At 47.5% G+C, this 14,626-nt stretch overlaps 1 protein-coding gene across 3 annotated transcripts in view; it reads right to left on the bottom strand.

Moving 5' to 3' along the window:
- OCEL1 (occludin/ELL domain containing 1) overlaps nucleotides 1–14,626 on the bottom strand; it is a 58,044-nt gene that overhangs the window by 29,279 nt on the left and 14,139 nt on the right. The window contains exons 2-3 of one of the 3 annotated variants that reach the window (XM_044285276.1): nucleotides 14,303–14,359; nucleotides 12,970–13,570 (exon numbers count right to left, since the gene is read on the bottom strand). In XM_044285276.1, coding sequence (XP_044141211.1) covers nucleotides 12,970–13,437 — 468 coding nt within the window. In that variant the 5' untranslated portion in view covers nucleotides 13,438–13,570; nucleotides 14,303–14,359. Of the gene's footprint in view, nucleotides 1–12,384; nucleotides 13,571–14,302; nucleotides 14,360–14,626 lie in introns of all 3 variants that reach the window. The other 2 variants (XM_044285261.1, XM_044285268.1) reach the window with 2 other exon arrangements.

Raw genomic sequence — 14,626 nt, forward strand, 5'->3', positions numbered from 1 at the left:
CCCTGCGGCTTCTCCTTCCCACTGGGAGGAGCTGGATGCCTAGCTCATATATATAGGAGGTCTGTGGCTTCAGTTCCTTGCTTGGTCCTCCTGTGTTCACATGCTTCTAAGACTGCTGCTGCTTCTGGTTCCTGATCCTGGCTTCGTCTGACTACCCTGCTGGTTCCTGATCCAGGCTTCGTCTGACTACCCTGCTGGTTCCTGATCCAGGCTTCGTCTGACTACCCTGCTGGTTCCTGATCCAGGCTTCGTCTGACTACCCTTCTGGTTCCTGACCTCTGGCTTCGCAAGACCCTGCTTCGGTTTAGCCATCCGTTTGGACTTTTGCCTTGCAGCTTGATTTTCAATAAAGCCTTCTTATTTCCACTTATCTCTTGTTGTACGTCTGGTTCATGGTTCCATGACATTAGGACCAAGCCATGAATTCTGACGGTACAGGGCCATCCTCGCTACCTACGCTGGTTGCCAGACTTGATCAGCAGGATCACCTGTTGGGTCGGTTCGCTGTGGCGTTGCAAACCCTGCTTGAACGCACGGCTCATTTCGCTTCCGTTGCCGATGGGTCGGTTGTCGCTCCTGGGCCCGCTCCTACTGCCGCTCCGGTTGTTGCGCCAGAGTCTACCCCGACACCTGTTGCTGCGCCTGCGGTGTTTCGGGGTATGACCGGTTCTGCCCCCCTTCCACAGCGCTTTGGGGGAGAGCCAACTCAGTGCCGAGGTTTCCTTAACCAGGTGGGCATTTATTTCGAGTTGCTGCCACATGCCTTTCCTACTGAGAGATCAAAGGTGGGCTTCTTGATCTCGCTGCTCTCGGACAAGGCCTTGGCCTGGGCCAGCCCTTTATGGGAGAACAACAATCCGGTGGTTGCCGAGTTTTCCGGTTTTGTTGCTTCTCTTCGGAAGGTATTCGATGTGCCGGCTCGTGCTACCTCTGCTGCGAAGCTCCTTATGTCCATCAGACAGGGTTCACGATCCGTAGCTGAATACGCCATTGAGTTTCATACCCTGGCAGCAGAGGTGGGCTGGAATAATGAGGCTCTGGTCGCTGCTTTCTCTCATGGTCTCTCGGATGCCTTGAAGGATGAGGTTGCAGCTAAGGACCTACCAGTGGAGCTCGAGTCCCTTATTTCTTTCCTGATTTTGATTGACACCAGACTCAGGGAGAGACCTTCCTTTAAGGAGAGCCTGCGGAGGTCTTCTAACAGATTGGCGCCTACGTTTGCTGTCCCACCCGTGCCTCCCTCTCCTCCCACGCCTCCTGGGGATGACTTGTCTGGGGGTGAACCCATGCAGCTGGGGTTTGCTCGCCTGTCCGAGGGGGAGAGGGTACTCCGGAGACGCGAGGGCCGATGCATGTACTGTGGTCTCGGTGGGCATTTTCGGTTGGCATGCCCGAACCGTCCGGGAAACGCTCGCACCTGAGATCCTGTCGGGGGCAGATCTTGGGTGGAGTTTCCTCGTCCCCGGTTTCCCGTGTTGACAAACCACTGATTACTGTTGTCCTCTCCTGGGTCGGGGGCTCGGTGACGACCCAGGCGTTGGTGGACTCTGGTGCTGGTGGTTTGTTCATTGATAGTGTGTTCGCTGCCGCCAATTCCATTCCTCTGCAGCCTCGAGGTTCCCCACTGGCTCTTGAGGCGATAGACGGCAGACCCCTTCTGCCGCCACACGTGACTCAGGAGACCCTTCCAGTGGGGATGGCCATTGGTGCCGTTCACAGAGAGTCGGTCTGTCTCCAGGTTATTTCGTCTCCACACTACTCGGTGGTCTTGGGGTACCCCTGGCTCCAGAAGCATAATCCGACTTTCGATTGGAGATCGGCCGAGATCCTCTCGTGGTCACCGCAGTGTGGGGCTAGTTGCATCCATGGGCCTGTCAAGTTGCTGTGTACTTCCTCGGACTCTCTGTTGCCTCCTGAATACGAGGAGTACCGGGATGTATTCGATAAGGTGCGTGCGGTTGCCCTACCTCCGCACCGCCCATACGATTGTGCCATAGAGTTACAATCTGGTGCCGTTCCTCCTCGTGGCAAAGTCTATCCACTGTCGGTAGCGGAGAATGAGGCCATGGAGGAGTACGTGAGGGAGGCGCTTTCACGCGGACACATTCGCAAATCCTCGTCCCCGGCAGGGGCTGGATTTTTCTTTGTGAAAAAGAAGGGCGGTGAGTTGAGGCCTTGCATCGATTACAGGGGTCTCAATCGCATCACGATCAAGAACGCTTACCCGATACCCTTGATTTCCGAGCTGTTCGATCGCCTCAAAGGGGCCACGGTCTTTACCAAACTCGACCTGAGGGCGGCATATAACCTGGTAAGGATCAAGGCGGGCGATGAGTGGAAGACCGCGTTTAACACCAGGACCGGTCATTATGAATCCTTGGTTATGCCCTTTGGGTTGTGCAATGCGCCCGCAGTCTTCCAGGAATTCATCAACGATGTTTTCCGTGACCTGTTGCAGCAGTGTGTGGTGGTCTATTTGGATGACATCTTGGTATATTCTGAATCCATGGAGGCCCACATTCTGGATGTCAGACGAGTGTTGCAACGGTTACGAGAGAACAAGCTGTTCGGTAAGCTTGAGAAATGCGAATTTCACCGATCCCAGGTAACCTTCTTAGGTTACATCATTTCCGCTGAGGGGTTCTCCATGGATCCTGAGAAGGTTTCGGCTGTCTTACAGTGGCCCCAGCCCAGTGGTCTTCGTGCCCTGCAGCGCTTTTTGGGCTTCGCCAATTATTATCGGAAGTTCATCAGGGACTTTTCCATGCTAGCCAAGCCTCTCACGGATCTGACCAGGAAGGGCAGTAATCCCCAGGTCTGGCCGCTCGAGGCCATCCGAGCTTTTGAGGCTCTAAAGTCCGCCTTTGTGTCGGCTCCGATTCTGTCGCATCCCAACCCTGGGTTGCCTTTTGTCCTCGAGGTGGACGCGTCTGAGACGGGAGTAGGCGCCCTTCTGTCTCAGCGTAGAACACCAGAGGGTCCTCTGCTTCCCTGTGGGTTTTACTCCCGGAAACTGTCTTCCGCGGAGTGCAACTATCAGATTGGTGACAGGGAGTTATTGGCCATCGTGCAGGCCCTTAAAGAATGGAGGCACTTGCTCGAGGGCTCGGTGGTTCCGGTTCTCATCCTGACGGACCACAAGAATCTGACCTACCTCTCTGAGGCCAAGAGATTGACACCACGTCAGGCCAGATGGGCTCTGTTCTTGTCACGTTTTAATTACGTGGTCTCCTACCTACCCGGTTCCAAGAACATCAGAGCGGATGCCTTATCACGGCAGTACTCCGAGCTGTCCGGGGAGGAGTCGATTCCGACTTCGGTCATACCTCCGAATCAGATCCTGGCCGCTATTCGCACCAGCCTGACCTCTCCCCTGGGTGAGCAGATTTTGGCGGCTCAATGTGGTGCTCCCTCTGGGAGACCCAACGGCAGATGTTTTGTGCCTGAGGAGTTGCGCACTCGGTTGTTGCGAACCTACCATAACTCCAAGGCCGCGGGGCATCCTGGAAAGAATCAGCTGTCCTGGGCTGTTTCACGTCTGTTCTGGTGGCCTTCTCTACGTTCCGACATCGCCGCATATGTAGCGGCATGCTCCGTTTGTGCCCAGAGTAAGTCCCCTCGGCACCTTCTTTTGGGCCTTTTGCAACCCATAGCCACCGGGGAGCGTCCATGGTCACACCTGGGGATGGATTTCATTGTGGACCTCCCTGCATCCCGAGGCCATACGGTCATTCTCATGATTGTGGATCGGTTTTCCAAAATGTGCCACTGTGTTCCTCTCAAGAAGTTACCCTCTGCACAAGAGTTGGCCTCGATTTTTGCCAGGGAGGTCTTCCGGTTGCACGGTTTGCCCAAGGAGATTGTGTCGGATCGGGGGAGTCAGTTTGTGTCCAGGTTCTGGCGCGCCTTTTGCTCCCAGTTGGGGATTCATCTCTCTTTCTCCTCGGCCTACCACCCTCAGTCCAATGGGGCCGCAGAACGATCCAATCAGGCCTTGGAGCAATTCCTTCGTTGCTATGTCTCCGATCACCAAGACAATTGGGTTGACCTCCTGCCTTGGGCTGAGTTTGCCAGGAACACGGCGGTGAACTCTTCCTCTGGGACGTCTCCCTTCATGGCCAATTATGGGTTCCAACCTGCCGTGTTACCGGAGGTATTCTCTCCCCAGGATATTCCGGCTGTGGAGGATCACCTTTCCGTCCTACGTGCTTCTTGGGTACAGATCCAGAGGTCCCTTGAGGTCTCTGCGCAGCGCCAGAGACTCCAGGCTGATCGCAGACGAGCGCCCGCTCCTTCCTACCAGGTCGGAGACCGCGTATGGTTGTCCACCCGCAACCTCAACCTTCGAGTGCCCACTCCCAAGCTGGCGCCTCGCTTTGTTGGTCCCTTCCGAGTGCTTCGCAGGGTAAACCCGGTAGCCTATGCCCTTGCGCTTCCTCCTGGCATGCGGATCTCCAACGTGTTTCATGTCTCCCTGTTGAAGCCACTGGTGTGTAATCGTTTCACTTCCTCGGTTCCTCGGCCTCGTCCGGTCCAAGTGGGCAATCGTGAGGAGTATGAGGTGAGCAATATCCTGGACTCACGCCTGGTCCGCGGTCGGGTGCAGTTTTTGGTCCATTGGCGTGGTTATGGTCCAGAGGAGCGTTCCTGGGTTCCCTCCGCAGATGTCCATGCTCCTGCCTTGCTCCGAGCCTTCCACGCACGCTTCCCTCAGAAACCGTTCTTTACTTCGCGGAGGAGGGGCCCTTGAGGGGGAGGTACTGTCATGGTCTTACCTTCTTGCTGTTCTCCTTCGTTTGACATGTGCTGGCGGCCATCTTGGTTTCTGGGTTTCTTGTAGCCTCCCACCCTGCGGCTTCTCCTTCCCACTGGGAGGAGCTGGATGCCTAGCTCATATATATAGGAGGTCTGTGGCTTCAGTTCCTTGCTTGGTCCTCCTGTGTTCACATGCTTCTAAGACTGCTGCTGCTTCTGGTTCCTGATCCTGGCTTCGTCTGACTACCCTGCTGGTTCCTGATCCAGGCTTCGTCTGACTACCCTGCTGGTTCCTGATCCAGGCTTCGTCTGACTACCCTGCTGGTTCCTGATCCAGGCTTCGTCTGACTACCCTTCTGGTTCCTGACCTCTGGCTTCGCAAGACCCTGCTTCGGTTTAGCCATCCGTTTGGACTTTTGCCTTGCAGCTTGATTTTCAATAAAGCCTTCTTATTTCCACTTATCTCTTGTTGTACGTCTGGTTCATGGTTCCATGACATGAACAAACTGTCAACCATAGGTCCCCTACCTAAAGGAACAATTTTGGCCACCATGGATGTGGAATCCTTGTATTCGAACATCCCATACGATGATGGATTAACTGCTTGCCGAGTATACCTAGAGGGGAATGGGATCGTCTCAGAGTCTGACCAAATTCATCCTCACTCATAACCATTTCTCTTTTGACAAGGAGATATATTTACAGTGCACTGAGACTGCCATGGGCAGTTAAATGGCACAGCAATATGCAAATCTCTTCATGGCAAAACAAAAAAATGACTTTTTGGTATCCTGCCCCAAAAACCCTTGGCCTACTTCCGTTTCATTGATGACATCCTAATAATCTGGACCGACTCTGAACATGAACTGATAAAATTTCATGAACAATACAACAAATTCCATCCCACCATAAACCTGACCCTTTAGCTATTCACACACAGAAGTCAGCTTTCTGGACACCACCTTAAAACTTCAAGACGGCTCCATACAGGCATCCCTGTATTGAAAACCTATTGATCGGCCTACATACCTCAAATGGGACAGCTTCCACCCCAAACATATTAAAAAGTCCATCATCTATAGTCAAGCCATCAGATATAACCGAATCTGTTCCAGCCCATCAGACAGGGATGAGCATTTACAATATCTGAAAAGGACATTTTACACCAGGGCTATCATCCTGCTTCAATTGAAGATCAGATCACAAGAGCCACCAAGATCCCCAGAAGTCAACTTATCCAATACAATGAGCACGTACCTCTGGTTGTGACCTACAATCCACAACTAGAGGTACTGAGGAAAAATGCAAAAAAAAAATGACATCATGTCCTACGTAAAGGATGATCGACTAAAAACAATCTTCCCAGATCCCCCCTTACTAGCTTACCGACAACCTCCAAATCTAAGGAATATTCTGATTAGATCAAGTTCAAGGCCATGTACCACAATAAAAGGAACCCTGTAATATAAGAAGATACAAAACCTGTTCCCATAGAATGACAACAGATAAGATCCGGATCCCCAACACACAGCAGGACTATATGATCCCTGGGACATTCACATGTTCTACATCTAATGTTGTTTATCTGATTCTCTGCACTAAATGTCCTGTTGAAGGCTTCTACGTTGGAGATACAGGACAGAAACTCAATGCAAGGATGAGTTCCCACCACCACACAATTAAACAGAAGAAGCTACACTTTCCTGTGGTTAAGCATTCCTGTAGTTGAGGACACAATGAAGAACACATTAAAGTTCTCATATTAAAAGGTAACTGAAATAGATGTAGTGGGTGTATTTTTACTTTGATTTGATTTTTTGCTGCATTTTATAAAAGAACCCCTTTAAAAGCAAGAATGCCACAAAACTCACAGAATGAACAAGCCATTGGTGTCAAATCACACCCTGTGTTAAGCCATTTCCTTGGAACTGTTGAGGAACGGTTGAGACGTATGCATATATATCCATGCATGCCCGCAAACACGTGCGGGCATGTATGGTATATATGTGCATACATTAGACATAGTATCATGGGACGATGTGCGCAGATGTGCCCAGCATCTGCGCACGTCTGCCCATGGTGATCCCCAGGGGCTCATGTTGGCCCCTGTGGGAAATATGTGTCCCCTGGGAGCCGTGCCCCCTGATAATGTATGTAGGGGCTTGTGCCCCCTTATGATATATAGGGGCTTGTGCCCCCTTATAGTATATCTGTGCGCTATAGGGGCTTGTGCCCCCTTATATGTAGGGGCTTGTGATATCTGTGCCCCCTTATAATATATGTGCCCCCTTATGTCCCTAATATTAATGTATATACATGTGTATGGATGTGCCCCAAGCATCCATACTCATGTATATTATACGTATCCCCCCTCCTACACCTGAAACCAGGTGCATCGGTTTGAATGTGCCCCAAGCATTCAAACCGATGCAATCTGGCTAATTGCATCAGAATGACTGGACAAGGGTCCGGTCATCCTGATGGATACAAAGAGCTCAGATTCAACAGAATCTGAGCCCTTTGTTGTAATTATCTCCAGCGCCGCTGGAGATAATTACGCATGATAGAAGAAGGGGAGAAGCCTCCCCTCCTCCTATTATGCGCATTCCGACAGTGCGATTACAATCGCACTGTCCGGAATGCTAAGGGCAGCAGGCGGGAGATCAAAGGCATCTCCCGCCTGTCTGCAGCGCGTCCCCGATGTGCGGGCCGGCGCAGTGACGTCATATCACTGCGCCGGCCCACGTGGATGATGGGGGCGCGCGCGCGCCCCCTGGTGGGCGGCGCAGCGCGGGAGTGCGGGCGGCCGGGTTTAAATATCCGGCGGCCCGGCACTCAGGAAGTTAGTTTAGTCAGGGCCCCCAAGTGGAAGGAGAGCGCATCCTGCGCTCAGAGGAGGTTAGTTAGGGTATCGGCCCCACGTGGAGGAGCGCGTCTCGCCCTCCGAATAGTTAGTTTCGTGACCCCCCACCTTGAAGAGAGCGCAGGCAGCCACCCGGGCTGCGCTGCGCTAATACAGAGGACCCCTGCAGTCCTCACCCGACGGAGAAGAAAGCGCAGGCAGCCACCTGGGCTGCGCTGCGCTAATACAGAGGACCCCTACTGCCGCCCCCCCAGAAGGAGGAGAGCGCGATCGGCGCTCAAGAAGGAGCGGACCCCCTGGAGACCATAAGTATCACCCCCTTCCTATAACCCCTGATACCCTGGTCCCTGCCTTGGTTGTGTCTGTGCCCCAGATCCCCTGATTTACCCTTTCTCTGTATCCCTGGTAACCTAAACCCCTATCACACCCCTGGGATCCATATTCCCCTGGCTCCCTGTGTGCATGCTCTCCCCTGATTAACCCTTTCCCTGCCAGGCATTCTCTGCCCTGGTCCCCCCCGACACTTTACACCCCCTGATGTCCGTGCCTTGTTCCCCTGTCCTGCCTGCCTCTGTTGAGCATGCAGGTGCTCTGCAAACAATATTTCATGGCCTGCAAGTATTAACCCCTGCAGAGCCATTGATGTGTGTATTGTCTTGTAACCCCGTAGGGACAGTATAGAGCTAGGCGGGTGGGTTGTTATACCTGTATGTGTGTATTGTATAGTTAGTTTGTGGGTGGAGTTTGGGAACGTGTAGTGTAGTTGAGTACTGTGTATTTAGTGTTGTGTAATTACTGTATTGCGTGCTTGGTGTATTAAATACCGTTATATTTGTACCCTTTGTGTAGTGTGTACTTGTTAGCGGTAGTGAGTAAGGCGCTTGCAGTTAGTATAGTGATTAGTGTAAAGCATAGCGAAGATATTGTGTAATTGTTATATAAAGGCATAAATAGGCGGAGTCATCACTAGACGGCTCCTCCTATTTAGGAATATTAATTATCGATATTCGCATAATATTGGTGATTAATATTCCCCCTTTACAGGAACCAACCCAATTTCAACCTGCATAAACTTGGATAGTAATTTTTGCTGGCAACCCTAGATACACTGCATCTGTAATGACCCATACTGTAACATTTAATACATCATTTATTAGTCACAGAAAATACAATAAAAAATAAAAAATTAAAATTAAAAACAATACCAGAATTGCTGTTGTCTATTCACCTTACCTACCAAAAACAAAATAAAAATGGTACCAATTAAAACTCGAAATCATTCTGCAAAAGACAAGAACTCCAGAGCTACGCTGTCAGACGCATAAAAATGTTCTGGGGGTTGGGGTACGAAGTGAAGGAGAGCACACTGCACATGCGCAGCACACATCACAGGAGTAAAAGTCTTTTGGTACCTCTTGGATCACATCACATTGGCACACCAGCCAGCCTGTATTACACTCTCAGATTTCTCTCTAAAATCCACAAAAGATCCTCTAATACAGGCATGGCCAACCTGCGGCTCTCCACCTGTTTTAAAACTACAACTCCCACCATGCTCTGCTGTAGGCTGTAAACTGTCCGGGCATGATGGGAGTTGTAGTTTTGCAACAGCTGGAGAGCCTCAGGTTGGTTATCCCTACTCTAATAACTGTCCAAATTGCTTTTATAGTTAATGCGTACCTGTACATTAAACAAACTTTTGATATGTCATACATAGTGCCATATCAAAGGTTTTGATCAGTGAGAGCCCAAGTGCTGAGACAGAGCATTGTCTCTCCTCGCTGCTATAGACATACTAGAGACATGCCCATAGACTTCGTGTTTAGCTAGTCTTTGGCAGTGAGGAGAGAGTGCACTTTGTGTGCGCACTTCTAAATCCTCGTTCTAGCAATGGATAGATGTCTCTACATTTGGACACCCACCGATCAAAACCTTTGAGTTACTATGTCAATATGATATATCAAAAGTTTATTTGAAGTACAGGTACATTTTAATTCACCTCCTCTGAAGCTCCATTGAAATAGAGCTGAGGTAACTAGAGTGCTTAGTGTTTAATATCAAATGGGGGGTTTATGTCTTTTGGTTGATAGACCCTCTCTGAAAATGAAGAGGGAATCTAATCAATGTATGGTAAGAAATTAATAGTGGTGCCTGATTAGATTTCCAACTAACTTTTTCTATTTTGGCCTTCAGTACAGCTCCTCTACATTGGGCTTTAGTTCAACACTTCCCAGTTCTGCTGAATCAGCCTACAGCTCTACTACACCAGGTCACCTGTTATACTAAATTGGCCTTCCAGCATGGCTACATTGGACCTCCAGCTCTGCTACACCTGTCCTCCAGGCCTGCTACACCACCCCTCTAGCTCTGCTACACTGTTCCTCCATCTTTGCTAGCCTAGCACTGGCTACCTTTGAAGCTTCAGGATCTGGCTAAGTAGCTTAGAAGATCCACCTCACCAGGTGAACACTTAAGAACACTTAACACTCAGAGCTGAACCTGTGTGTATGTGTCCCAACATAATGCCAATAAAAACTACAACTCATCCTGCAAAAAAAAAAAAATATTTTACAGCTTTGTTGAAAGAAATATAAATAAATTATGGCTCTTGAAATGCATTGATGAAAAATAATGCTTAGTTCTGAAGGCCCAAAAGAAACTGTTCTGCAAGCGGATAAATCATGCTTGTTAGGGTACAATAACGACAGATTTGGGAAGCACACCTTAAAATGTATACATGTTGCAGGGTTGAGATTCAGCCCTATTTTGAATTTAAGTTCTAAACATGGTTTTGAGTAGCTGAACAATGACATGGTTTTCTATCTCACCTATCCCCCAGCTATGCAGACACAATAAGGGACAATTATTAAAACTGGTACTAAGGAAATCTGGCTTAGTTGCCCATGACAACTAATCAAAATCCATGTAGTGGTGCCAGTTTTCCTTAGCACACCCATAGAGGCAAATTTATCAAAACTGTTAAAAAAAATAAACTATCTTTGTTGCTCATACCAGCCAAAGTTCAACTTTTATTTCATAAACTGGTTTGGTGATATGAAAGCCAAACTGGCTGCAACTGCTTCCAGTATTGTGCCCCAATTCTCCCCACCGTTGTTCATTTTCTAAGCTGTAGCGGTGATGTCCCGTGCATACAGCTCACTGCTGCAGCCAATCACTGGCTTCAGTTGTGATGTCCCATATACTGTGGAGGCCAATGATTGGCTGCACGGTGACCTGTCACATAAGCAGCCAGAAAGAAGGTGTCAGCAGCGGGGAGGACTGAAGCATGGGGCTGGAAGTGGTAGGGGAGAAAAGTAGTAAAGGCCACTTTACACGGACCAATTTTGCACAGTGATTGTCGGAAAGCGTCAGTGAAGGAGACTTCTGTATTTACATGCAGCGATCTCCTCCACAGTATGGGGAGGAGCAATTGATAATGCCATCGATCATCCCTATACAGACTTGTTCTTTGCTGGCAGCAGAGGCTGTTTACACAGCATGATCTGCTGCCGGTAAACAATAATTTGGGTGCCTGCACAAACGATCCAATTGCCTGACAAATGAGTGTTTTGCTCGTTCATCGGATAATCGGCGGCACCTTTACACTGCCAGATAATCGCTAATGAGCATTCCTATGAACGCTCATTAGGAATTGTCTGTCAGATTTTTAGCCTATGTAAAGGGCCCTTAAGTACTGTATGTCTTCCTTTGTTATTGTTTTTATTTAACTTGATAATCCCTTTAAGTGATAGTTGTTTGCAGATAAACAGCATACTTATAAACATTCTTCTTGGTAAAGTTGGCTTATATAAGCCCTGCCCTGGGAGTGCCAGACCCTTTCCGGGAATGCCCACTTCTGGTTGGGTTATACAAGAGACATGCCCATTTTTGGCCTGGGACAGAGCAAATTTGCTGTGTTGGTCTCTGAAAATTAGGGACAATCCCTAAAAAGTCCAACTATTGGAAGCAATGGAACAGTTAAATGTTAATTTTGTGATGCTATACCTCTATTAGTATTTTAGACTATGTTTAGGGGAGGAGTTCCTATTATAATCTGCCTATTTTTATCAGACTATAAGCCAGATACATGATATAGGTTTAGTAAAATGCCCATCATATTTGAAATAGTCATAATAAAATGTAATTAATTGTACAATAACTGCTGTATCTGAGAAAAGGTGTCTTTTCTATCCCTTGCGTGATGGCTTTATGTTATTCCAGGGGATGCTGAGGATAGATATTGTACCTGGGGTATAAACATAGATTGATCCATGATATAATAGGGGAATATAAATTATTATTATCAACAATATTATTAACTGCTTCAGTTCCTCATTTTAATATGCATCCTGCCAAAGTTACTTACAGAAATTACCCAACAATTTTGGAAGGAATAGTAAATTCTCACTTCGAAGAATATCATGCCTGCCAGATTTACAACTGCTGAATTGTTGAAAGAGATGATGGGCCGTTTTATATTGTGTGAAACCATTTAGTGGAGACAACTTATGGTTCCTGTATAATTTAAGCAGATGTGACTACAAAGTGTAGAACATTTTAAGTGGTCTAGCAAATGTATAATAAATGTGACATGAAGACACAATAAATAAGAATATGGAGAGACAGGAAAAGAAGAAAAAAGAAGCGTTAGAAGTTGCAATTATAGTAGAAATAGAGCAAATGAAAGTGAAAAATGCATGCATGCAACACTTGAATGGGGTTGGCATTAGAAAAGAGTGAGATTTCATGGTCTGAAACCCCCTCACCTGAATGTTCCCCGCCTGCCTGCGCCTTTCTTCATGCCGCCACATTTTAAGACAGACCAAGGAAGTGGTCAAATACAAAAACATATTGAAGAAGAGAAAAGCTATGGCTGCCACCTGGCCTCCTTCCACCCTACAGAATGCCACAATCAGTGGATTTACCGCAAAAATAGAGTAGCAGAGGCCACCACGGTTTATATCGTTGACATAAGCAATGCCTGCTGCCAAGTATAAAAGACACATGACAATATTAATGGCAAACTCCGTGAGAGGCCACCAGTGGGAGTCAAGGAGAATGGTTCGATAATATAGAGTCATTCCCAACCCCAAAAGGATCAAAGTGACAAACCAAACCAAGCTGGCAACAAGCATCACAAATGGAGTCATTGGACCATAATAACTATAGCCGCCTGGCAATGTGCTTTGGAGTTCAGTGCCAAAGAGATTATACCACTGGTAATCCTTCTGTAAATAGGCACAGGTGCAAGCAAATACCATGCCACCAAAAATTAACTGTAATCCAGCCATGATTCTTAACAGTCCAGGCCAGGTCTTCATGTAGGAATATTTTAAATTGTATGCTTCTACCTTTTCTCCATAAATGGTGGACAACTGACTCTTCCTTTCAGTAGAATCTGGAGGTTTCATTTGTTTAATCTCCTGAATAGTTTTGTTGCTGATCGAAGACAACTCTGTAAAATCCCCACTCTTGTCACCAAGACTAGATTCCCTGCTAACATCTTTAAGTGATGAAATTGATGGTAAACCATGGACATCTTCTACATTTTTCATGGTAAAACATTCTCCTTTTGCCCTGCCTTTCCTCAAGAATCTTTTCCAGGAGTCAGGGATGAAATGTTGGACAGGTTTTAATCCACTTTTTTCCTTAGTCTCAAAGTCATGGAGATTAGATAAGGTTCCAGGTTTTCTGTTTGTACCATGGTCATAATAGTCAAATGAAAAACTTGGCGCATCTCCCCACTTTGGAGTCTCTGTCGGCCACGCTACTGGTTTTCGGGTTCTATTCTTCTCAGCTAGTAAAGAGAAGGAAGACATTGCTGTTCTATCAATGTGACTTCATGTGAAATGCTGCTGAAAATATATCTTTAGGCATCACTTTTTTCCCATGTCTCGAAGGAGAATTTGCTCCAATTTATAAACCACGTGGCTCACACAGAATTTTTTTTATCTGAAACAAGAAAAGGCAGAATTAAATAAACATTTTAATCATTTAGTATTCCTTTCTATCCATTAACACATAAACCAATAAATATTTATTAAACATAACAATGGCTCCAGAAATTTATTTTATTAATGAGAATATAAAAATCTACAAATATCTTTCTTAACATAGTAAACAACAGGTACTGTATTAGGCTAGGTCTACACAACGACATTTGCCGCACGAGATTTTGTTGCACCAATGTCGCGCAACAATTTTCATAATGGCAGTCTATGGTGTCGCACTGCAACATGTGACATGCTGTGACTGCGACAGTCACAGAAAATCCATTTGAGATTGTTGCAGTGCGACACCATAGACTGCCATTATAAAAATTGTCGCGTGACATTGGTGCAGTGTAGTTGTGCCCTATCTGTCGCGCGACAAATGTCATGTAGACCTAGCCTTAGAGAAGACCTGTCACCTCTCTTAACACATCTGTTTTAGTAAATAATTGTATTCTACATGAAATGATGTTGTGCTGTTTCTCTGTTATTCCTATTAGAAGGATATGAATAAATCTACCACTGGGTGTTACCAGTTGGGTGGGTGTCTCTGAACAGTATTGGACTGGCTGCAGGGGCATAACTAGACTGTTATGGGCCCCAGTGCAAACCTTGAATCGGGCCCCCCCCCAATTTTTACACTAAGCCCAATACAAGGCTACACTCACCCAGCCCTAATAAAATCTGGTCCTACCTCATCCAGGGTATCGCTGGCGTCGGCGTGATGTCCACTGGATCCAAAACAAGGTCCCTGCAGTGATAGAGAAAAAAAGAATAATCACTTAAGGAAGGACGGTGACTGCCACTGTGAAATCCCCAGCAGGGGGCACTGTGCTGGTCCTGTAAGACCGAGCCATGCCAATGTATAGCAGGGTAATCTAGGACATTTCCCCTAAATGCTACTACACAGTACTAATGCCCACATTGTGGCCACTCACAGTACTAGTGCCCACCTTGTGGCCCCTTCACAAAAGTTATGTCTTTCTTGTGGCCCCACACAGTAGTTATGCCCACTTTT

Source organism: Bufo gargarizans, chromosome 1, assembly GCF_014858855.1.
Source record: "Bufo gargarizans isolate SCDJY-AF-19 chromosome 1, ASM1485885v1, whole genome shotgun sequence".
In the NCBI taxonomy this organism is placed as follows: Eukaryota; Metazoa; Chordata; class Amphibia; order Anura; family Bufonidae; genus Bufo; species Bufo gargarizans.